At 48.2% G+C, this 25,911-nt stretch overlaps 1 protein-coding gene across 2 annotated transcripts in view; it reads right to left on the reverse strand.

The window, feature by feature from the left end:
- Positions 1 to 7,473: 7,473 nt before the first annotated feature.
- The window catches only part of ASRGL1 (asparaginase and isoaspartyl peptidase 1), a 43,389-nt gene continuing 24,951 nt past the window's right edge, over positions 7,474 to 25,911 (reverse strand). The window contains exons 6-7 of one of the 2 annotated variants that reach the window (XM_053562289.1): positions 10,182 to 10,292; positions 7,474 to 9,450 (exon numbers count right to left, since the gene is read on the reverse strand). In XM_053562289.1, the coding sequence (XP_053418264.1) occupies positions 9,245 to 9,450; positions 10,182 to 10,292 (317 nt within the window). In that variant the 3' untranslated portion in view covers positions 7,474 to 9,244. The remainder of the gene's footprint in view (positions 9,451 to 10,181; positions 10,293 to 25,911) is intronic. The other variant, XM_053562288.1, reaches the window with a different exon arrangement.

The following is a 25,911-nucleotide window of genomic DNA, read 5'->3' on the forward strand; positions in this document are numbered from 1 at the left end:
TGTGGAAGGTGGTACAGTGGGGTCATGGGATGGGGGCAGTGATTGGTAGACAGAGAAAACAGCGAGTGCCGGGGATGGGGGCGGTAGGCAGAGCCAGGCTTCAGTTGCACAGTTCAGTACACGGGGCAGAATCTTGCTAGAGGGCAGGATGGGACTGGGGTGGAGTTTGGTTTCATTGTTATTTCCTTTTTGTGGTCATGGCTATTGTTATGTTTGTTAGCTGCCTGGGCTGATGAACTTGTACCCTACCTCTCATGCTCCCACACAGGCCTGAGCTTGGCTCTGCCCTCAACCCCATCAGCCTTCCCTATCCTCTGGGTGGCAGACCCTGGGCAGGGACCTGGGCGTCCAGTGTGTGTACTCCTGCCAGTGGCTCTGTCCTGCTCTCTCCCCCTCCCCCAGACGTTGACTCCTGTGGAGACCCTACCCCCTCCTCCAGTGGCTGCTGGGAGCTGACCCCCTCCTCCCCAAAGGCAAGTGGCTAGTGCAATGGAGCCATCCTGGTGGGCCCTGCTACCTACCAGGCTGTGGGGTTAGGAGGGGTGTAGGCAAGGCTGGCTGTGTTTCTCCAGGTCTCCAGGTGGGTTTGCCCCAATCTGGCACCCTGGTGACCAGGCCTGAAGCATGAGCTCTAATGCAGTGTCCTCAGGGCAAGTGAAGGATGCACTTGAGGATCCCTTCATTTCACAACAGTTACTGGGCACTGCTGGAGGCCTGGGGGAAGGGCTATAAGCAAGGCAGATGTGGTCTTTGCCTTAAGAGCCGCAGAAGATAAGTGACCCTGGGCTGGGGAGGATGGAAGCTGTAGGCTGGCTGGACGATGGAGCCTCCCAGACACAGGTTCCCATCCTGGAAAGTCACATTTCTCCAAGCCTCAGTTTTCTCATCTGAAAAACAGGAACAGCATCTAGTTTGCAGGGTGCTAAGGTTAGAGAGGGTTAACGGCCACATGGTTGGCCTTAGACACTCCTTGTTCTGACCCCCAGTGGTGCACAGCCCTGTGGTCTGGCCCCCGCCCTGCTGGGAGGCTTTCCCAGAACGAGGGGGCTCACCGGCCCTCCTCAGTGAGGCACTCTTTCTGCCAGGAGCTGAGCTCAAGGGCAGGGCGGGCTGCAGAGGCCACACATCAGCCAGCTGTCCTCCCTTTCCTGGGAGCCGGTCCAGAGACGAGGAGCAGGGCGTCTGGTTTTCTTTGTGCGGCTGTCTCTAATTCCTCTGGCAGCTGAGCTGCTTTTCAGAAGGATGATGATGCACTTAACTGGTTGTGACCCAGCTCTGGGCTGAGGAAAAGCACTGGGTCTGGGTTCAAGCAGAGATGGGTTCAAAGCCTACCTTGGCCACTTACTGGCTGCATGACCAGGGTAAGGTACTCAGTGGCTCGGAGTGTCAGGGGCCTAATCTGGAAAGTGGGAATGGTTATTTGTGCCCTGGCTACTCCATAAAGTAGAAATAGATGTGGAAGTGTTTTGGAAAGCATGGAATGTGGATCTTGGGTGTTCTCCACGTTGGCATCATGGGGCTGGGCTCTGCCACTCCACAACAGCTGGGCCTTCTGGCTGAGCATCCCGTGTGTATACAAATAGTCAAACCAACTTTTGAGCCCAGGGGACAGAGGCACATTTTAGAAACTGCTGGTTGGTGACCCTGAAGAAGGCATGGGGCTCTGAAAAGGAAGGGCCTGTTCTGCTTGGTGTGGTTTGGAAACAGTAACAAGAGCAATAGCTGTCAGACACGGAGAACTTGCTGCGTGCCAGGCACACTTCTGAGTTTCCATGTGTTAACCAGCCATTCTCACAACAACTCGCTCAGAGAGGTCACTCTTGTTACCCTCCAAGAACCTTTGAGGGTGGAAGGGCTGGCAGTGGGCTCTGTGTCTGTAGCCGGGAGACAGTGGCCAGGTGGGGCCTTGAAATCCAGCCCAGGGGTTCAGAGTTGCTACAGTCCCTTCAGGATCTTGAATGACCTCATCCCTGAGGGTGGGCAGGACTGGGACCCTGGGAGGGGACCCGATGGACTGGCCAGCACTGGGGGTGTGGAATCCATGGAAGGAGAGGGGTCCCCTCATTCTTCAGTCTTCATCTTTGAGCAGAGGCCCAGCTGCTGCCCAAGTAGTCCCCATGGAAGCATTGATGGGCTCAAAAGCTGGACTGTGTGTGGGGCGGGGTCTCAGAGCTCAGGCAAGGCCACGGGGGTAGCCCAATAGTGTAGAGCCTAGTGCTGGTGTGGTGTGTGTCAGGCCTCGGGGCGGCTTCCAGGGGCTGGTGCCCTGGTCCTGGGAGCTGACTCAGGGAGGGCAAAGCAGTGCAGGTCTGCCTGCTGGGTTTAGAGGCGCCAGAGCAGGCAGCCCACACAGGCAGGATGTTGGTGCTTTCCTGTCTGACCCCCACAGGCACAGCCTGGTCAGGGCCCTGTTGGTTGGGGAAGGGGCAGCAGGTAATAGCCTTGGTGGTTAGAGACAGGAGCAGGGTTGGTACCTTTTCTCTCAAAATGAATGCCCTTGCCAGAGAAGCCACTGTAGGGCTGGCTGTGGTGGAGACCTTCCGGTCTGAAGCAGCTGGTTGGTGCAAGCACGCTGGCAGGGCACCCACAGGATAAGAGCCGTGAGCCACGTGCTCATAGGAAGTGGCCACCTGCTTTCTGTGCCCATCCAAGTAAGGACCTGGGGCTGGAAACGCTGAGAGCTGAGAGGGTGTAAGTGGGGGCTTCTCAGTTCTGCAGGGTGCCCCGCCCTGGGGCCTGACATTTTCTGCTTGGGAGTAGTTGACAAATATGTTGGAATTTCTAAGGAAAACAGAGGCAGGGTAGAAGAGGGCTTGGGGAAAGCAGCAGACTTTAGTTGGGAGGCGTCAGGAGTCAGCGAGACAAGATGGACAGAGGAGGTTGGGACAAGCAGGAGGCACGTGGGGCTGCAGTGGGCTCAGGGAAGGGAGGAAGGAAGCTGGTCCTGGTCTTTCTTTTTAAAAAGACTAGGCATTTAGTCTGAATAGAGGGTTGGGAGAGTCGAGGAGTTCAAGCCCCTGGGGATCTGCTCAGGACGGCCAGTGGGATGTGCTTCTCAAGGCAAGGGAAGCACAGGATTCTCAGCCTGTGGGAGATACTTCTGGGCTCATTTGTATAATACATTCTCCCGAGAACTGCCCTTTGCCCAGGAGGCTCTTGCTGTGTGGGAAGGCTGAAGAAGGGAGCTGGAAGGACATGACAAACCCCTGGTACAGCCAGTGGCCTGGGGAAGCGGTGGCTGAGGGGAAGGGTGGAGACTCCTTTCCTGGTAGCTGCAGTCGACTCGCTCCCCATATGTTCTTCTTTTTTTTGAGACAGAGCCTCAAGCTGTTGCCGTGGGTACAGTGCCGTGGCTTCACAGCTCACAGCAACCTCCAACTCTTGGGCTAAAGCGATTCTCTTGCCTCAGCCTCCCAAGTAGCTGGGACTACAGGCACCCACCTCAATGCCTGGCTATTTTTTGGTTTCAGCCGTCATTGTTGTTTGGAGGGCCCGGGCTGGATTCGAACCCGCCAGCTCAGGTGTATGTGGCTGGCGCCTTAGCCGCTTGAGCCACAGGCGCCGAGCCCCCAAGCCCCCATATGCTCTTCTTACTCCAACTCTGCCAAGCCGGTGGCACCACCTGTGTTGGGCACAACCCACAATTCCCTTCCAAACCTGCCCCTGGCCCCTTCCACAGCCCAGCGCACTGCTTGGCTTCTGTGACGGCAGGGATGCCATTTCCATCTGAACTGCCCCAGCACGCTCAGGAATGGTACCCGCTTACTTCACACACAAGGGCACCTGACCAACCCTGTAGCCTCAGCCCCTGCTGAAAGGCCATTTTGAGAAAACTGGGGAAATCTGAATACTGACCAAACGTAACATAAGGTCATAGATCACTGACATGCAAAGGTGGACAATGTCAATTGAAAAGTTACAACACATAGCATGTGTGGTATGGTCTCATTTGGGAAAAAAATATTATGCACATATGCGCTTAGAAAAAGATCTGGGAGAATATACAATAAATTAATAGTGATATTCCCTGGGTGAAATTCCCCCCCGCTTTTTGTTGTTGATCTATTTTTTCACACTTATTTAAAAATTTTTATCTCAAATTTTCTTATTTTATCTTTTAGAACTCTACAATTCTCTTTTTTTTTGGCCCGGGCTAGGTTTGAACCAGCCACCTCCGGCATATGAGGCTGGCACCCTACTCCTTTGAGCCACAGGAGCCGCCCAGAACTCTACAATTCTTATATGCTGATTTTGCTGCATTAAAATGTTACTTTATTTTTTATTTTTTTTGAGACAGAGCCTCAAGCTATCGCCCTAGGTAGAGTGCCGTGGGATCACAGCTCACAGCAACCTCCAACTCCTGGGCTCAAGCCATTCTCCTGCCTCAGCCTCCCAAGTAGCTGGGACTACAGGCGCCCGCCACAACACCCAGCTGTTTTTTGGTTGCAGCCATCGTTGTTTGGTGGATCCAGGCTGGATTCAAACCCACCAGCCCAGGTGTATGTGGCTGGTGCCTCAGCTGCTTGAGCCACAGGTGCCGAGCCTAAAATGTTACTTTAAACTTAAAAATGTTTAGTAATAGGCTGCTACCCTGAGGTACTGATCCAGAGCAGGGGATGGGGGCCATTGCCTGTAGGGGGGAGCCTCAGTCTTCTCTTCTCCTTGACTCCCCTGTGGAAGTTCAGAACTTCAGAACCCAAACCTCTTCTGAGTTCTGCACAGGATCCAGAAAATACTGATAACTGTAAAGCAAAAACTAGTTAACTTCAAGAGGATTGGTGATTTAGAAAAAAATAGTCCTGGACTGGTTTCTTCTGTCAACGCTTGAAAACCCAATTTTATTTTTATTTTTTTTGAGACAGAGTCTCACTATGTCACCCTTGGTAAAGTGCTGTGGCGTCACAGCTCACAGCAACCTGAAACTCTTGGGCTTAAGCAATACTCTTGCCTCAGCCTCCCAAGTAGCTGTGACTATAGGCGCCTGCCACAACACCTGGCTATTTTTTGTTGCAGTTGTCATTTTTGTTTGTGGCTGGTTATGTAACCACTGTGCTACGGGCGCCGAGCCTATCCAATTTTATTTTAATAGTGTATTGGGAAAAGCCCAGGATTTAAAGGATAGAGTTTTCCAAATGAGCTAGGCTTTCCTGCTTCTTACCTGGGGCACTTGTGGGGGCTGTCCATAGATCCAGGATGGTGGTTGCACTTGTCTGGTGTGACAAGGTCACAGCAGGGGTGAGAGCCATCGAGTCTGGGCGCAGGGAGGTTGAAATAAACCTCAGTTTAAACTTGTTTCTTGGGGGAAAACTCCAATTCCTCTAGGCCTTACATTTTATCTTTCAAAAGGGTAGTATAAACCCTGTGTCTCCTTCTGCATATTTTTAACTTCTCCAGAGAGTGCTACAGAGAACTATGGCTCAACTCTTTCTGGCACATGGCTGTGGGGTGAGGAGGGGCAGAAAGGCCTCTCCTTTGACAGTATTTACTCCACTGATTATTGACAATATTTACTCCACTGAGGCCACTAATGGGCACCCATGTCTCACCCACTGTCCTTCAGGCCCAACCTCCCTCCCAGCCTCATCCCTAGAACTGGTTTTGCCTTGTCCTTTAGCCAGGCTGTTTCTTGCTGGGTCGTGCCCACGGCTGTGCAGAGGAGAGAGAGTGGACACCTGCATTCTTCTTAGCTGGACAAGCTCAGCACTTCATTGTTCCCTCGAAACAGCTCCAAAATCCAAATTCAGTGATGGGCATGTGCAAAGATGAAGGCTGATGGAGGGCTTCAGAGGGGCAGGTGGGGGGCTGGGAGAGCAAGTCCCTTTCCCGCACACCATCATTTCTGATGTCAGGACCGTGAAGAGGACTGACGTGTTCCTTTGCATTATTTATAATCCCTTATGCTAAAAAGCAATGTGTCTGGAAAGGATGTAATTTGATGAAAATGTTTATTCCCAAATACAAAGTTAAGGCCCTTCCTTATCCTGGCCTCCTCTCTGCAGCTTAGCAGAAGGCAAACTCCCAACTCTAGCATGTCCTGCCCTCCTCCCCCAGAGGGACACTGTCTCTGGGACCCTCCTGTGCTTCTTATTCTCTCACTGTTTTGACATAGGGCCAAGTTACTGTCCATCAGTCTTCCCGGCTAGAAGGAACACCTGAGGGCAGAGGACAGGCTGGTGTGGAAGGGGCTTCCATCGTTGATTTGGATGAGTTCTGTGGGGTATCTGCTAGTATTTGTTTTGGATAATTCTGCTCTAAAATAAATTGTAATGTTTAGATAAAAATGGGGGTCAGGAACAGGGACCCTCTGTGGATTCGAATTTTCTAAGTAGATGTTCTGATCCAAGAGATAAACCAACCAGCTTTGGGCTGCTGGGAGAGACTTGTCCTTTGCTGCCCTCTTGTGGCACAGGAGTGGTGACAAGCTTGTCTTTAGACAACATCCTGCCCGTTCATTTGACAAATAGCGGTGGAGCAGGCCCCACCGCAGTGTGTGCAAAGCGAGAACTATATGCATCTCTGCTTATGGAAACCCCAGGCCAATGGAGGCGGCTTTTTGTAGGACCCAGGTCTGAGGGCAATAATACCCATATTGGCTTTGCACAACGGGGCTGCTGACCCTGCACCCCAGTACCTGGCCCAGCAAAGAGGTCAAGTGGCCAAGCACTCAGCTGACTTCACTAACTACAGCTAATTTCCCTGTGAATTGGGAGAAGCAATGAGACAAGCTCAAAATCGTATCTTCCACCTGGCTTCTATAACCCCCTCCCTTTCTTTTTTTTTCCTTACTGCCTTAGTAAGTTTCTTCTCTAAAAGGTCTCTTCACTTTTCAACCCCTGATAGCATTCTGCTCTGCCTCCTGTTAGGGGCTGAATTCTGTCCTCTCCCAAGTTCATTTGTTGAAGCCCCAACCCCAGTCCTTCAGATTGCGACTATATTTGGAGTTAGGGCCTTTAAATAAGTCATCAAGGTTAATGAGGCCACTAGGGTGGACCCTGATCCAGTAGGACTGGTGTCTTTCTGAGAGGAGATTAGGGTACACAGAGAGGTTCCAGGGATGCGCACGTGCAGAACGTGGTGCAAGTGCCTGCAGGGATCCCCAGAGACACTGCAGACACCTCCTTGGATTTCTAGCTTCCAGAACTGAGAAAACAAATTTCAGGTGGTTAAACCATTACTCAGTCTGCATACTCTTGTGGTAGCCCTCAGTGAATATGTCACTCAATAAAATACTTTTTATTTTTATTTATTTATTTGAGACACAGTCTCACTTTGTCTCCCTTGGTAGAGTGTCATGGCATCAGAGCTCACAGCAACCTCAGACTCTTGGGCTCAAGCAATTCTCTTGTCTCAGCTTCCAAGGTAGCTGGGACTATAGGCGCCTACCACAATGCCTGACTATTTTTAGAGATGGGTTCTTGCTCTTGCTAGGGCTGGTCTCGAACTGTGAGCTCAGGCAATCTACCCGCCTCGGCCTCCCAGAGTGCTAGGATTACAGGCAAGAGCCACTGTGTCCAGCTGAAAAATTCTTTTTTTTTAATTAATATTAAATCATAGCTGTGTACATTAATGTGATCATGGGGCACCATACATTGGTTTTATAAACAGTTTGACACATTTTCATCACACTGGTTAATATAGCCTTCCTGGCATTTTCTTAGTTATTGTGTTAAGACAATTATATTCTACGTTTACTAAGTTTCACATGTACTCTTGTAAGATGCACCGCAGGTGTGAAAAATTCTTGAAAGTTAACTTGCCCAGTGTCACTTGGGTAGTGGGGAGAAGCAGGATTCAAACTCAGTTCTATCACCAAATGCCATTTCTTTCTGCTTCAGAGCAGCTAATGTAGGCCCAGGGAGGGTTTAGGGGAAGGAGCCAGGACTGCACACCTCTGTCTACAGTGAGTGCTGTCAAAGTGCAGAAGACTGATCCAAAAACTCTGTTGATATTTGCAAATGGGGGGTTGGTTTCTTCCCTAACCCATTCAGACAAAGTTCAGATCTTTCAAAAACACTCCACGAGGCAGGATGTATTGTGGATACCACCCAACCCCCCATCTCAAGGTCTCTTTACCCAGTGCACCTGTCATCACTGAGACCAAAGGAGAGCTGTGTACATTCTGGTCTTTGTCAAGAGTGACTCCTGACCACACTGTTATTCTTTCAAAATATATTTTATTAGTGACACATGGGATTTAAAGTTATGAATTTTCTTGCCAGAGAAAAAGTAATTCCTGACAGACTAAAAATATTGAGCAGATACGTCATAGCAGATATAACATTTCCAGTGTAAAGAGAGACTATTAGGAATATTCTCCACCAAGGAAGTTACTTTCCTCACCATGCTGACTGGACAGCACCCGACTCAGTGGGGCAGGAGGGGGTGTCCCACAGCACTGGACATATGAGAATTCAGGGCATCATGGTGTCTTGTTCACACCAGCCAGCTCCTTCCTTTTGCTGGAGAGAGTGCAGAAGTGGAGAGCCCATTCCTTACTATATGACCCTTTATACCAGAGGGGGGTAGCAGGCTGAAGCTGGATTGTGGGAGAACACTAGGTAAGAGGGCTCACCTGTGATCCCGGGAAAACCCTCAGACTTCAAGGAACCCCAGAGTGTCTTCATTTAGACCCTTTGTCTCCCAGTTAGGGAGCTATGAGTTAGTGGAGGGTCCTCTGGAAGTATCTGGAAACAGGTCTATGTTAGTGAGTCAGAGAAGATTGGAACTTTCTTAGAAAAATCATTTTACTCATAAATGAAGAACATTTTCCTTAAAGGATTTTTGCTTTTACGGCTTCTTTTTGCAACTCAAGTGAACATTCCAGGGTTCCCCTGGACTTTGTACATTAGCTCTCCTGCTGCTCCTGCCTCCCTTTCAAACACTGCACTCCACTGGGCCCTCCCCTCCCCACCTCTCCTGGTTTCAAAAGGCACTGCCTGCCCCGGGGCTGTTCTGCCACATCATGATTGTACTACTTCTTTCTAACCTTGCAGGACAGGAATTGTGCGCGAGAAAGGCTCTAGTACTAGAGTTGGTCATCTTCTCTAGTCTTACTTTGATCAATACAGAAATTTAGAACCCACCCTCAACCATATATGCAGATACTTACTGATCAAGGCAACAAAATGAGTGACAGACAACATAATTTTTCCATTTCTAGATCTAATTGATTAAGCTGCGCCCCCACACCAGGAAACTGCACTTTACTTCCAAGCTGCCATCTAGAATACAATCTTCCAGGGACTTAGGGCAGGTCCGTGATAGTGGTTTCATCAACGTCGAGTCCGGAGTGCAGCTTGCCATCCTTTGCGGCTGCCCAGGGCATCAAGGCAGAGGTCCACTTTACCACCCAGTCTCCAGTTTTGCTGATCAAGATGAGACCACCTAAACCTTTGAGCCTTGACTTCATATAACCCAACGACAAGTTGGCAGCCTCTTCTAGTGACTTTCCTGAGGAAAGGTTGAAAACAACACACATTACTGAAGTGAACGTGATGGGAAGGTCATTTGCAGTGCGAAAAGCCAAAGTTAAAGATTTTCGGTAAATAATTTCTACTTGAATGCTTAGAAGCAGTGTCTTTGCTTCCCAGACCCGAGACAGGGCCTCCTCTCCTACACCTGGGCTCAAGGTCTCCCTGACACCCCCTTCTCTTGAGATGCCAAGTGTTCTAAACGCTCTCCTCTCCAGATTCTAACAGAAGGTGGGAGGAATCAAAACAAAGTGCTCACAATCCGAAAGCAACATGTGCGGCAAACAAGAAAGGGAAGGGTGCATATGCAGGGTGTTCGTGAAGTCTGTGTGTCATCTAAAACAGTTTAACACTGGCCGGGCGCCATGGCTCATGCCTGTAATTCTAGCACTCTGGGAGGCCAAGGCAGGTGTAGCTCTTGAGCTCCCAAGTTCAAGACCAGCCCAAGCAAGTGTGTGTAGTCCCAGTTACTTGGGAGGCTGAGGCAAGAAGATCACTTAAGCCCAAGAGTTTGAGGTTGCTGTGAGCTGTGACTTCACAGCACTCTACCCAGGGCAACAAAATGAGACTGTCTAAAAAAAAAAAAAATAGTTTAACATAGTAAATCGCACATGAACTTTATGTCCACCCTGTATTTCTCCATACATTTATCAAATAGCTTCTATGTAGTTGCCTTCGCAAATTATTGAAATTGTTCTAGGGTCTGTGTACCTTGTTCTACGTGGAAGAGAGTGAGTCTGGCCAGATTCACCTTCAGAATGCTTTCCCCATGCCCGGTGGTTGAAATGGCTCCAATGCCATTGTCAGCGTAACCTCCAGATCCTGCTCAAAGAAGGTGATTAGTTTCAACTGAGCAGCAGCAGTCATGAAATTTACACACACATTGTAAGGTCAGATTAGTATCCATGACCCATGGATGCAAAGAAGGCCAGTTAAGTGCTGTGTAAATGCTCCGAAATCCAGGAGGATAAAGGAGCCTAACAGCGTGCTACAGGCAGCGCTGCTCTTCCTGAAGCATACCCAGCCTGCTCAGTGAGCCAGCCCCCTCCCCACCTCCTCCCACCCCACATGCCATCACTACATCCCCAAGAAGGCCGTCAAGTTTAAATAACTTGGGGAAAACTAACATCAATGCATATGGTCCAATGACTTGGAGGTCAGTTCTGTTTGTTGAGGGCAGGCTTGATTGCACCTGAGGGAACTACTCTGGGTTACCCATGTAAGTGGGGGTCTGGAGGTAAGGTTATTTTGCTAAGACTTCTTCCTCACTTTGCTCTGGATTAATCAACCTTACAACCTTCTCTCTGTCATTCCTGTCATTCCCGTATCTTTTCACACCAGCTACCTTTGGCCTTGGAAGGGTTCACCTTTGCTTTCTCCTAGTTGATACAGAAGCATTACATGATTGACACTAGTCTTATTAACTGATGCTGGACATGGACTTAGGAGTTGAGGTGTTGTTCTGAATGTCACCAGGCTGCAAGGGTTCTCAGAGGTGGATACCCCTGGACCTGGCTCTGGAGGGAGTTGACATGGGGCAGTGAATGAACGACTGCAATGAGAGAGTTGCTTATCCTTTTTCCTATTAGCTTCTGCTGTGGGATGAGCTGCCTATATCCCATGGTGTCAATAGGCCCTAACATTTGGAAGTGGCCAAGTCTTTGTTTTCTTTTCATTTACTTTAGTACTACAAAAGGCCATGGTGACTCCAAGAGAGGTCCTGGCATGGGTGACAGGTCCGTGAAAGCGTCCCCCTCCACATGCACTTGTCATGAGTACACAGTGACCACTGCTGGTCCCTGGCATCATCTCTCCCGACGGGGCACACAGGGCCATGGAGCTGCTAGGGGAGAGCACACTTGGTCTCACCACCAGGACAAGGACCTCTGAGGACTGAGGCTGAAGGACCCAGTGATGCCATTTTGGGCTTTTCATCATTTCAGGCTTTTGTCCTCCATTTTAAAATCAACCTGAAAATCCTTTGTTTCGTTTCTTAGTAAACCATACCCCTCCCTATCTCCTGGAGTGCATCAGGACCCGCGTCCCCCTCCCCCACCGTTGAGATTGGTGGGACCCTATCAGCCTTAAATTCTAGTGTCAGCATAAGAAATAACCAAACCTAAGGCCGCGCTTTGTTTCCCATGCCCCTCACCCCATAACCACTGCATAAAAACCCTGCGGGCGACGAGCACGGGGGCCTCACGGCCTTAGTTGCGTCTGGGAACACGGGCAGCCCTGGTTCGAGCCTGAATAAACGCCCTCGTGTGATTTGCATCAGTGTCTGGCTCTCTCCTATGGTCATTGGGGATTTCGATTCTCGGGTGTAACATTTGGTGCATTGGCCGGGAATCCCCAAGACCCCGAGAGACTCCACCTGGAGGGCCGGTAAGTGTACGTGTCTTTGTTTGTCTCTGTGAATTCTTTCTGTACTGTGCAGGTTTTGGGTTGTGGTCGGAAGACAGTCTAGGTGGACGCACTGGAGGGCCACTGACCGGAGGCAGTGGAAGACGTTCCCACCTCCTTGGGGGAAGGCTGGGATGTGGAACCCCCAGCCTCGATCCCCTTAGGGCTTTTGAGTAGGATCTGGGATGTGGAACCCCCCAGCCTTCTACAGGGATCACGTGGAATTGATCCCCTTAGGGCTTTGAGTAGGATCTGGGATGTGGAACTCCCCAGCCTCCTACAGGGATCACGTGGAATCGGTCCCCTAAGGACTTTTGAGTAAGGGCGGGTACGCCCACGGAGGAGCATCAGGCCGTCCATTTACTTACTTTCTTTTTTTTTTATTGTTAAATCATAGCTGTGTACATTAGTGCAATCAAGGGGTACAATGTGCTGGTTTCATACACAATCTGAAATATTCTCATCAAACTGTTCAATGTAGCCTTCATGGCATTTTCATTTTACTGTATGTAGACATTTGTGTTCTGCATTTAGTAGATTCTGCCTGTACCCATTCTAAGATGCACCGTAGGTGTGGCCCCACCCATTACCCTCCCTCCACCCTAACCTCTCCCCTCCCTTCCCCTTCCTTGGCCCTTTCCTCATAGTCTTGTGCTATAGTTGGGTTATAGCCTTCATGTGAAAGCTACAATTTAGCTTCATAGTAGGGCTGAGTACATTGGATACTTTTTCTTCCATTCCTGAGATACTTTGCTAAGAAGAATATGTGCCGGTTCCATTCATGTAAACACGAAAGAGGTAAAGTATCCATCTTTCTTTAAGGCTGCATAATATTCCATGGTATACATGTACCACAATTTGCTAGTCCATTCGTGGGTCGATGGGCACTTGAGCTTCTTCTATGACTTAGCAATTATGAATTGGGCTGCAATAAACATTCTGATACAGATGTCTTTGTTATGTTGTGATTTTTGGTCTTCCGGGTATAAACCTAGTAAAGGAATTATAGGATTGAATGGCAGGTCTACTTTTAGATCTCTAAGTATTCTCCAAACATCCTTCCAGAAGGAATGTATTAGTGTGCATTCCCACCAGCAGTGTAGAAGTGTGCCCTTTTCTCCACATCCACGCCAACATCTCTGGTTTTGGGATTTTGTTATGTGGGCTACTCTTACTGGGGTTAGGGGATATCTCAAAGTAGTTTTGATTTGTATTTCTCTGATAATTAAGGATGATGAGCCTTTTTTCATGTGTTTGTAGATCGTGCGTCTGTCTTCTTTAGAGAAGTTTCTCTTCAAGTCCCTTGCCCACCCTGAGAGGGGATCACTTGTTCTTTTCTTGCTAATAAGTTTGAGTTCTCTGTGGATTCTGGTTATTAGACCTTTATCAGAGGTATAACCTGCAAATATTTTCTCCCATTCTGAGGGCTGTCTGCTTGCTTTACTTACTATGTTCTTAGCTGTGCAGAAGCTTTTTAGTTTGGTCAGGTCCCAGCAGTGTATTTTTTATACTGCTTCAATTGCCTGGGGAGTCCTCCTCATAAAATATTCACCCAGGCCGATTCCTTCAAGAGGTTTCCCTGCACTTTCTTCAAGTATTTTTATAGTTTAATGTCTTAAGTTTAAATCTTTTATCCAGTGAGAGTCTATCTTAGTTAATGGTGAAAGGTGTGGGTCCAGTTTCAATCTACAGGTTGCCAGCCAGTTCACCCAGCACCATTTGTCAAATAGGGAATCTTTTCCCCACTGAATGTTTTTAATTGGCTTGTCAAAGAGCAAATAACGGTAAGTAGCTGGATTCATCTCTTGGTTCTCTATTCTGTTCCAGACATCCACTTCTCTGTTTTTGTGCCAGTACCATGCTGTTTGATCACTATCGATTTATAGTACAGTCTCAGGTCTGGTAGCGTGATTCCTCCTGCTGTGTTTTTATTGCTGAGTAATGTTTTGGCTATTCGAGGTTTTTTCTGATTCCATATGAAACGAAGTATTATTTTTTCAAGATCTTTAAAATATGACAATGGAGCTTTAAGAGGAATTGCATTAAAATTATATATTGCTTTGGGTAGTATAGACATTTTAACAATGTGGATTCTTCCCAGCCATGAACATGGTATGTTTTTCCATTTGTTACCATCTCCAGCTATTTCTTTTCTTAAAATTTCATAGTTCTCTTTGTAGAGATCTTTCATGTCCTTTGTTAGGTATACTCCCAAATATTTCATCTTCTTTGGCACTACTGTGAAAGGAATAGAGTCCTTGACTGTTTTTTCAACTTGGTTATTGTTGGTATATTATAAAGGCTACAGATTTATGGGTGTTGATTTTGAAGCCTGAGACATTGCTGTATTCCTTGATCACTTCTAAAAGTTTTTTTTTTTTGTAGAGACAGAGTCTCACTTTATGGCCCTCAGTAGAGTGCCATGGCCTCACACAGTTCACAGCAACCTTCAACTCCTGGGCTTAAGCGATTCTCTTGCCTCAGCCTCCCGAGTAGCTGAGACTACAGGTGCCTGCCACAATGCCCGGCTATTTTTTGGTTGCAGTTTTGGCCAGGGCCGGGTTTGAACCCGCCACCCTCGGTATATGGGGCTGGTGCTTTACCGACTGAGCCACAGGTGCCGCTGCACTTCTAAAAGTTTTGTAGTAGAATCCCTAGTGTTTTCCAGATATACGATCATATCATATGCGAAGAGTGAAAGTTTGATCGCTTCTGACCCTATGTGGATACCCTTGATCGCCTTTTCTTCCCTAATTGCAATGGTTAAAACTTTCATTACAATGTTAAAGAGCAATGGAGACAATGGGTAACCTTGCCTGGTTCTTGATCTAAATGGAAATGATTTCAGTTTAACTCTATTCAATACAATATTGGCTGTGGGTTTGCTGTAGATGGCCTTTATTAGTTTAAGAAATGTCCCTTCTATACCAATTTGCTTAAGTATTCTGATCATGAAGGGATGCTGGATATTATCAAAATCTTTTTCTGCATCAATTGAAAGAATCATATGGTCCTTATTTTTTAGTTTATGTGCTGAATTACATTTATAGATTTACATATATATATATATATATATATATATTTTTTTTTTTTTGTAGAGGCAGAGTCTTACTTTATCACCCTCGGTAGAGTGCCGTGGCATCACACAGCTCACAGCAACCTCCAACTCCTGGGCTTAGGCGATTCTCTTGCCTCAGCCTCCCGAGTAGCTGGGACTACAGGCGTCCGCCACAACACCTGGCTATTTTTTTGTTGCCGTTTGGCCGGAGCTAGGCTTGAACCCACCACCCTTGGTATATGGGGCCGGCACCCTACCCACTGAGCCACAGGAGCCGCCCAGATTTACATTATTGAAGCAGCCTTGAGACCCTGGGATAAATCCCACTTGGTCGTGGTGTATAATTTTTTTGAGGTGTTGTTGGATTCTGTTTGTTAGGATCTTACTGAGTATTTTAGCATCAATATTCATTAGTGATACTGGTCTATAATTTTCTTTTCTTGTTGGGTCTTTCCCTGGTTTGGGGATCAAGGTGATGTTTGCTTCATAGAATGTGTTGGGTAATATTCCTTCTTTTTCTATATTTTGGAAGAGGTTTAGTAATATAGGTACTAGTTCTTCTTTAAAGGTTTAGTAGAATTCTGATGTAAAGCCATCTGGTCCTGGGCTTTTCTTTTTAGGGAGCTTTTGTATAGTTGATGCTATTTCAGAACTTGATATAGGCCTGTTCAACATTCCCACTTCATTCTGGCTAAGTCTTGGTAGGTGGCGTACTTCCAGGTATTGGTTGATTTCTTTATTTTCATATTTCTGAGAGTAGAGTTTCTTGTAGCATTCGTTAATGATTTTTTTGAATTTCTGAGGGGTCTGTTGTTATTTCATCGTTACCATTTCTGATGGATGAAATTAGAGATTTTACTCTTTTTTTCCTGGTTAGGTTGGCCAAAGGTTTATCTATTTTATTGATCTTTTCAAAAAACCAACTTTTGGATTTATTGATCTGTTGTATAATTCTTTTGTTTTCAATTTCATTTAATTCTGCTCTGATTTTGGTTAGTTCTTTTCTTCTGCTGGGTTTGGGGTTGGAGTGTTCTTCCTTCTCCAGTTGCTTGAGATGTCCCATTAAGTTATTAACTTCCTCTTTCTTTTTTTTTTTTTTGTAGAGACAGAGTCTCACTGTACCGCCCTCGGGTAGAGTGCCGTGGCATCACACAGCTCACAGCAACCTCCAACTCCTGGGCTTAGGCGATTCTCCTGCCTCAGTCTCCTGAGTAGCTGGGACTACAGGCGCCTGCCACAACGCCCGGCTATTTTTTCGTTGCAGTTTTGGCCAGGGCTGGGTTTGAACCAGCCACCCTTGGCATATGGGGCCGGCGCCCTGCTCACTGAGCCACAGGCGCCGCCTCTGTTTTCTTGAGGAAGGCTTGCAGTGCTATAAATTTCCCTCTTAGGACTCCCTTTGCAATATCCCAGAGGTTCTGGTAATGCCTGTCTTGATTGTTTTTTTGTTCCAAAAATTTGGTGATTTCCTTATTAATCTTGTCTATAACCCCATCTATCCTTCAGCATAAGGTTGTTTAGCTTCCATGTTTTTGTATTGGTATGCAGGTTCCTGTTGTTATTGAGTTCAACTTTTATTCCATGATGGTCTGAGAAGATGCAAGGAATAATTTCTATTTTCTTAAATTTGCTGAGGTTAGATTTGTGGCCTAGGATGTGGTCGATTTTGGAGTATGTTCCATGGGCTGATGAGAAGAATGTGTATTCAGTTTTGTTGGGATGAAATGTTCTGTAGATGTCTATTAAGTCCAGATGTTGAATGGTTAAGTTTAAATCTAAAATTTCTTTGCTTAGCTTCTTTTTGGAGGATCTATCCAGCACTACTAAAGGGGTGTTAAAATCTCCAACTACTATGGAACTGGAGGAAATCAAGGTGCTCATGTCTGTTAGAGTTTCTCTTATAAATTGAGGTGTGTTCTGGTTGGGTGCATTAATATTAATAATTGAAATCTCATCATATTGAGTATTACCTTTAACAAATATGAAGTGTTCATCCTTATCCTTCCTTATTTCGGTTGGTTTAAAGCCTATTGCGTCTGCGAATAGGATTGCAATGCCTGCTTTTTTCTGTTTTCCATTTGCCTAGAGTATAGCTGATTATCCCTTCACCTTGAGTCTGTATCTGTCTTTTAATGTAAGATGCGATTCTTGTATGCAGCAGATATCTGGCTTGAGTTTTTGTATCCAGTCAGCCAACCTGTGCCTCTTTAGAGGACAATTTAAACCATTCACATTAATTGAGAATATTGATAAGCCTTTCAAGAGTCCGGTGGACATTTTTAATCCTTTTGCGACTGTGGAAGTTGGAATTTGATCAAAATTTTCTGGGTGGGTTTAATATTGTGGTGGAGGATTATGATGGTCTTTACGGAGGATCGGTCTGAGAATATCCTGGAGAGCTGGTTTAGTTATGGCAAATTTCTTCAACATTGAATGTCATTGAAGTATTTAATTTCTCTGTCATAAATGAAACTCAGTTTAGCTGGGTACAGGATCCTGGGTTGAAAGTTATTTTGTTTTAGGAGATTAAAAGTTGATGACCACTCTCTTCTAGCTTGAAAGGTTTCAGCAGAAAGATCTGCAGTTATTCTAATATTCTTGCCCTTGTAAGTGATGGTTTTCTTTTGTCTGGCTGCTTTCAGAATTTTCTCCTTCATATTAACTTTAGTGAAGTTGATTATGATGTGTCTGGGGGATGTCTTATTTGGGTTGAGTCATGCTGGAGTTCTGAAACTGTCTGCTATCTGAATTTCAGAATCTTTTGGCATGTCTGGAAAGTTCTCCTTCATAATCTCATGGAGAAAACACTCTGTGCCTTGTGAAGCCACTTTGTTGCTTTCGGGGATCTCTATAAGACAAATATTGGTTTTCTTCGAATTATCCCAGAGCTTTCTGAGAGAGTGATCTGTTTTTGCCCGCCATTTCTCTTCCTCTTTTAGAGTTTGGGAGCGTTCAAAAGCTTTGTCTTCAATGTCAGAAATCCTTTCTTCTGCTTGCTCCATTCTGTTATTGAGGGATTCTACTGTGTTTCTCAGATCTTTGAAGGCTTCAACTTCTTGTCTCAATGTGTCAAAATCTTTGGTCATTTGGTCTTTGAATTCATTGAATTCTTGAGATATCCTTTGGGTTACGGCTTGGAATTCTAATTCAATCTTATTTGCTATCCAGACTCTGAATTTGATTTCTGACATCTCAGCTATTTGTTTGTGCATGAGATGTTGTGCTGTGTCTGCCCCATTGATCCTTGGGGGAGTTGATCTACTCTGATTATTCATATTGCCAGAGTTTTTGTGTTGATTTCGCCTCATGATTGTTTTTCACTGTTCCCTCTGGCTGTCCTCAGAGTTGGGGAGGTGTCTCTCCAAGATAGACCCCAGCGGGATCACTCTATTGTTGCTGGATCTTTGTAGGGAGTGACCCTGTGTAGTTCCTCTGGGGCTGCCCCAGCTGGGGAGTTCTGGTTGTGGAAGCAGCTCCAGAGTGTGACATACCCGGATCTAGCAACAGGGCGGGAGGTGGTGCACACGGTTCTGGGAGTGCCTGGTGCCCAGTGACTTTGGCTCAGAGAGCCCAAGGCTCCAGCAGTCTCTGGCCAAGAGAAGGGCTCTGCACAGAGGCAGGGAGGGCTCTGGAAGGCATGTTCCAGCAGTCTCTGTCCAGGAGAAGGGCTCTGCACAGGAGGCAGTTCGGTGTGAAGGCAGGGAGGGTACAGGAGGGAGGACACAGGGTTGCGCGGCTCCCGCAGTTCCTGGTCAGGGCATGCAGAGGCTCGGTGGGTGTGGGTTGTGGATTGGGGATCGTGGTGCAGCTCTTATGGAGGTCCAGGCGGCGCCAAGCCCAGGAGTTGGAGGTTGCTATGAGCTGTGACGCCACGGCACTCTACCCAGGGCAACAGCCCGAGGTTTCAGTGTGCCAAAACCGGTCTCACTCTGCCCCTGAGGGTTAAGGCTGTAAGGCACCCCAGTCCCTGCCTTTAGGCTGCTCAGTCACTAGGTTACTAGCTCCTGCCTTATCCTTGCTCTGTGACCATAAGGGCGGAGCTTGCCAGGGCAGTTCTCTCACAATGGCTCCCTGTGGCTCACAGCCGAACACTACTAGCTCTGTCCGGCTTAGCAGCTCAGTCTGGGGTCCTAGACAATGCCGAAAGTTCTCCGCATTCCTGCTCAAGCTCTCCCCAAGGCAGTTTGACTGAGTGCCAAGTCCAAAAACACCAAAACAGTTCACATGTAAGGCCTTTCTGGTTTGCAGTCTCACTGCTGCTTGTACTTATGGCTGCCGGGGTATTAGGTCGATCGTACACACGCAACCACTTGCCAGTTTTCCACTGTTTTTGTCCTCCTCTTGGGGTCCAGATGTCCCTTGCTGACTCCCTGCATCCTCAAAGGGATGATTATAGGCAGATCCCACCAGCCAGAGATGCCTGGAGTCTTATCTCCCCAGACTCACCATGCCCAATTGCAGGGAAGCTGTTACTCGGCCGCCATCTTGCTCCAACTCCAACAAGGGCTGGGTAGAAGCAGAATTTGGCTGAATCCTCCATGAAGTTCTGCAGCTCTCAGAACCCGTTATCATCCCTAATGATGCATCTCATGCTGAATTCAGACCATTACTGATGATTTTTCTCCCGCCGCTGGGAAGCACCTTCACAATTTTCTCCCTCAATATTGGCACCTACCCTGTTTTAATAGCTACACCTGAATCATCAAATTATCCATTAGATCCGTCCATTTACTTTCAGTTTTGCTTCACTTCAGTCCCCAGCTGTGTCTGCCTTTTGTATTGTGTGTGTTGTGTTGCATGTTGACTGGGCGACTCTGATGATGGATGGACTCAGATGACCCCCCTTTCACTTATCCTTGACCACTTCTAGAACCTGGGTCTAGTGGTAAAGAAAAATAAACTTGTGACCCTTTGCAGGAGTATTCTTGGCATGGAGCAGAGGGGGCCGGTGCAGGGGCACAGGGCCGGATAGGGAGCAACCAGGGCACCACGGTGGGTGGGGCCCCAGGCATCCAGGGGGCTGGGGCCAGGGCCGGCAGCAGTGGCAACTCTGGATGTAAGCCAGGCCCTTCCTGTGGATGGCTCTGGCTGTGGTGGGCATTGCAACCGCCCCCGGGGAGCCTGGTGGGCACTGGTGGCCACCCCACCATGTGCATGTGCACGTGGTGGGGGGAAGCCGGGTTGGGCAGTGGGCATCTCCCCCTCCTTGGCCCCATTCTTCCCACAGCCTGGGTGCTGGGTAGCCGGACTGAGCCAGAACACGGGCCGCGATGGAGTCAGCTATGCTGGCACCCCTGCCCTCTCAGGCCCAGTGGCAGCGTGCCAGCAGCAGGACCTGGTTGAGAACCCCCCACCCTGGCTGAAAAGTATCCTACTGCCTTGGTTGGAGAAAACTGAGGCCAGCACAGTGTTTGCCCTGCGGGAAAAGCCTAAACCCAAAGAGGCTAGAACCCCCACCTCCGCACCTCTGTATCCTGTGTTGCCGAGAGAGGCAAGCCCAGAAGAACTTTTTCCCCACCTTACCTCCCTTTAATTCAGGCGTGCCACAATGCTCAGCAGGCCCCAGAGAGGCTGAAGCAGCAGCCACCTGCTGGCAGTCCACCACATACCCGCAGAAGGGCCTTATGGGAGGCATCTGGGCAGCCTGGGCAGGCTGTAGCTGATTCTACTGCCTTACAGCTCCGGGTGGTGGGCCCTCCTCAGGAGGGAACTTTACACTATTGGCCCTTCGCCACGAATGACCTATACAACTGGAAAAATACAGAGCCCTAAGTTCTCAGAAAAACCCACCGCTTGGGCGGCGCCTGTGGCTCAGTGAGTAGGGCGCCGGCCCCATATGCCGAGGGTGGTGGGTTCAAACCCAGACCCGGCCAAACTGCAACCAAAAAATAGCCGGGCGTTGTGGCGGGCGCCTGTAGTCCCAGCTACTCAGGAAGCTGAGGCAAGAGAATCGCGTAAGCCCAAGAGTTAGAGGTTGCTGTGAGCCGTGTGACGCCACGGCACTCTACCGAGGGCAGTAAAGTGAGACTCTGTCTCTACAAAAAGAAAAAAAAAAAGAAAAACCCACTGCCCTTATTGACTTATTAGATTCTGTCCTTTTCACTCAGCCCACTTGGGACGACTGCCAGGAACTGCTACAGGTCCTCTTCACTACCGAGGAGTGGGACCGAATCTTGGCAGAGGCACGGAAGTCTGTCCTAGACAACAATAGGCAGCCTACCACAAATCCAGCACTAATTGAAGCTGCGTTCCCATTGACCTGGCCAGATTGGAATTTCAATATGGCAGAAGGTAAGGAGAGACTCCAGGTTTACCACCAAACTCTAATGCGGGGTCTCCGGTAAGTGGCTCCGAAGAGAAGGAGCGGAGGTTGCGGAAACTGGCTGCCGGAGGAGGTAGGGAGTCACCCCAGGGGGATCGACCTCGGCTACTGAGAGATCAGTGTGCATACTGCAGGGAGACTGGCCACTGGGCCAGTCAAAAAACAATCAAACAAACAAACAAACCAAAAAACAGGACAATGTGTCCTAGTGGGGAAGCATAGTGACCTTGATAATGAAATAAGTAACATTAGTATATATCTGCCTTCATGAAAACGCCATTTTCAAGGACAGATTGCAGGATACACAAGTGCCTGGATGAAAACTGGCCACTAGCATCTAATGTGAATTCAGAGACCACAGTCTTTAACTTAATTACACTTAGCTCATGCCAAAAGCTAGTTGAGTGAGTGCAGGCATAAGTTTGCCTACTTCTTCCTGTTTCATGTTTTCTTTAATATTGTTTAATGAATTCAGACTGCAGGAAAATGATAAAATGAAGTCTTCAGCATAAGCTAAAACTTATTCTTTGTGTTTCCCCAATATATTGTATATGTGTATGTATAGACTCAAACTACTTGATAGAGAAGAATTATGGTTGTAGGGCAGTGATTTGCAAATGGTGTGCTATGAAAAGATCTTAGGTGTGCCCCGAAAATTTTTTAAGATTATTAATTAAATTATTTTTGAAAGAAGTCTAAAAACAGTGGACATGGGGGCAGGCCGAGTGTCACACGCATTTATGGTCATCCCAGACTTGGTAGAGACCTCCTTAGTAAAATTGGAGCACAAATGTCTTTAAAACAAAGAACGTCACAGGTTACAGACAAATAGCAACATCCTGTCCATGTTCTCACTCTGTGCTTGGAAGACAAGTATCAACTCCATCAACAGCCTCTATCACCAAGCCAAGCAGTTGTCTCTGAGTGGTTGAACTACTACCCGTCAGCCTGGGCTGAAACGGGAGGAGTGGGACTGGCAAAACACTGGGCCCTGGTGTGGGTAAGACAGTATCCCATGACCTCTGAAACCAGAAACAGAATCCTGCCACACATTCAGTGGCTACTGGATGCCGGGATTCTGATCCTCTGCTAGTCCCCATGGAATACCCCCTTGTTACCAGTTACAAAGCCTCTCACTAATGATTACTGGCCAGTTCAAGACCTCCAGGAGGTTAATAAGCGGGTAATGGACATTCACCCGACAGTATGAAACCCCTACAACTTAAGCTCACTGGCCCCATCCCCAGAGCCAGGCCCTGTTTGCCTTCGAGTGGAGTGATCCAGAGAGTGGCATCAGTGGACATAACGTGGACCCACTTGCCACAAGGGTTTAAAAACTCTCCATCTTTGATGAGGCCCTGCAGGAAGACCTGGGTGAGTTCCGCAGGCAGCACCCCAACCTAACTCTCCTTCAGTACATAGATGACATTCTAGTGGTGGCCACCAATGAACAGGACTGCCTGCAAGGCACATGAGACCTGCTCATCACACTGGGGGACCAGGGGTATTGGGCATCGGCAAAGAAAGCCCAGATCTGTCAGCAAACTGTAAGTTACCCAGGATACACCCTTAAAGATGGTCAAAGGTGGCTCACTGAGGCTAGGAAGCAGACTGTACTTAAGATCTCGACCTCAGCAAACCCCAGGCAAGTGTGAGAGTTTTGGGGGTTTGCAGGGTTCCCTCGACACTGGGTACCAGGCCTTGCTGAAATTGCAAAACCCCTCTATGAAGCCATGAGGGAGGGGCATCCCTTTAAATGGACGACAGAAAGAGAATTAGCCTTTCATAGACTTAAAACTGCTCTGCTGCAAGAGGGACTTTACCTAACAATTGCAATCAGTGTAACCTGGCTTATTGTACCCTCAATGAATCCCCAACAATAAAAACAAACAAACAAACAAACAAAAACTGCTCTGCTTTCTTCCCCCGCATTGGGGCTCCCTGACATTACAAAACCATCTCATCTCTATGTGGATGAACATAAAGGGGTAGCCAAAGGAGTATTGACTCAGACTCTAGGACCCTGGACTCATCCAGTAGCCTACCTGTCTAAAAGGCTGGACCTGGTAGCATTGGGGTGGCCCCCTTGCTTATGCATCATAGCAGCCACCTCCCTCCTGGTAAAAGATGCAGATAAACTCACCGTGGGGCAGAAGCTATTAATAATCATACCCCATGCCATCGAGGGAGTCCTGAAGCAGCCCCCAGACCGGTGGATAAGTAACCCATGGCTAATGCACTATCAGAGCCTGCTGCTGAATCCGCCACGGGTCTGGTTCCTCCCAGTGCTGCCTTGAATCCCGCCACTCTTCTGCCCAGCCCGGACACAGAGGCACCGATCCACCACTGCCAGGACATTCTAGCACAGGTCCACAGCCTCTGCCAGGACCTACTGACTGGCCGTTGCCAGACGCCGAAGAGACCTGGTTCACGGATGGCAGTAGCTTCATGAAGGACAAACACAGGTATGCAGGAGCGGAGGTAGTCTCCAAAACGGAGACTATGGGCGGAGCCACTCCTGGGCGGTACCTCTGCCCAACGAGCAGAGCTCATCGCCCTCACCAAAGCTCTAGTCCTGGGGAAAGGGAAAAAGATCAACGTTTACACCGACAGCCACTACATGTTTGCCACGGCCCACGTCCATGGAGCCATCTACCAAGAGAGGGGACTGCTGACAGCAGAAGGAAAAACAGTCAAGAATAAACAAGAAATACTGGCTCTCTTAGCAGCCATCTGGCTGCCAAAAAAGTTGGCCATCATTCACTGCCCAGGGCACCAGAAGCCAATCACCCCAGTGGCCAGAGGTAATCACCGGGCGGATGAGGCCTCCAAGGGCGCAGCCCTTAGTGCAGCCCAGACCCTGACCATCACCTGCCAGACCTTGGGCCGCCAGTCCTGCCAGAGAAGCCTGAGTACACCCCGGAAGACCTGGCATGGCTCTGCACTATACCCCAGGCACACAGCCCTCCGCAGCATAACGGCTGGTGGCGCACCATCGATGGAAAGCACAGCTAGGGGTGGAAGTGCTGCAGCGCATGCACCAGGCCACCCATAAGGGCAACAGAAGACTGAAGGACTTAGTCCACTGTGCAAAGATCAAAATCGAACAACTGGACACCAAGGTCAATCAGGTAATCAGTGCTTGCAAGGCTTGTCAGCTCACCAATGCCAGGGCTGGGCCAACTGTCCAAGGAAACCGTGAGCGGAGAAACAAGCCTGGTGCGTATTGGGAAGTGGACTTTACAGAGATTAAGCCTGGTCGGTATGGGTACAAATATCTCTTAGTCTTTGTAGATAGCTTTTCAAGGTGGGTGGAGTCCTTCCCCACCAAAAACAAAACCGCACAAATCGTGGTGAAAAAGCTGCTTGAAGACATTCTTCCCAGGTATGAACTGCCAGCTTTAATCGGCTCAGACAATGGGCCAGCCTTTATTTCTCAGATAACTCAAGGGGTAGCCACTGCACTGGGAAAAACCTGGAAATTACATTGTACGTACAGGCCCCAGAGCTCAGGACAGGTAGAAATAATGAATAGAACCTTAAAAGAGACCTTAACTAAATTAATCCTGGAGTCTGGCGGAGACTGGGTGACTCTCCTTCCCTTTGCCTTATATAGGGTCAGAAATTCCCCCTATACCCTAGGTCTGTTTCCCTATGAAATTCTCTATGGGGGACCACCTCCTATTATTCCAAATAACCGCATAGAGGCAAATGATGAAGATTTTCTCCTTTCCCTCTGCTGTTACTAGCAGGTTCAGAAAGAGAATTGGAACCACCTGAGTGCCACCTACACGGCAGGCCCGATCCTAGAGCCTCACAAGTTCCGGCCAGGGGACTGGGTCTATGTCAAGAGACACCGGCAGGAAACTCTCGAACCCCAGTGGGAAGGGCCTTACACTGTGATTCTGACCAGCCCCACCACACTCAAGGTCGATGGCATCGCCGTGTGGGTCCATCACACCCACGTCGGGTTGGCAGACCCGTTTGCCATCAAGGAAGATTACCATGAACAAGAAGCTGTTTTTCAGAGATTTGAAAGCACAGGCCTTCGTTTCAAAAGGGAACCAGTGACAGCACTCACCATCTCCGCCCTGTCAGGACTGGGGTTAGCAAGGGCGGGCACTGGGATCTCAGCTCTAGTCCTCCAAGATAAAAACTATGGGGCACTAAGAGTGACCATTCATCTAGATATAGAAAGAATAGAAAAATTCATCACTCTACTTCAGGACTCCCTCACTTCCCTCTCCAAAGTAGTGCTCCAGAACCCGAGGGGGCTCGATATGTTGTTCCTGCAACAAGGGGGATTGTGTGCTGCTCTGGGAGAGGAATGCTATTTTTATGCTGACCATTCTGGAGTAGTTAAAGAATCCATGACTCTAGTACGAGAAGAATTACAGAAACGTAGACATGAAAGAGAGCAAGCTCAGAGTTAGTATGACGCTATGTTTAATTGGTCCCCATGGCTCACCACCCTTATTTCTGCCATAGCTGGACCCCCTAATTCTGCTTAGTTAACAAACCTATAAAGTTTATAAAAGAACGAATTGGAATGGTGCAACTGATGGTTCTCCGGGCCCAGTATCAGCCCTTGAGCCCCCCTGAACATCTCATACTCACCATGGAGGTCCCATGATTGGGTCCTCCTAGTTACAATGAGA

Source organism: Nycticebus coucang, chromosome 14, assembly GCF_027406575.1.
Source record: "Nycticebus coucang isolate mNycCou1 chromosome 14, mNycCou1.pri, whole genome shotgun sequence".
In the NCBI taxonomy this organism is placed as follows: Eukaryota; Metazoa; Chordata; class Mammalia; order Primates; family Lorisidae; genus Nycticebus; species Nycticebus coucang.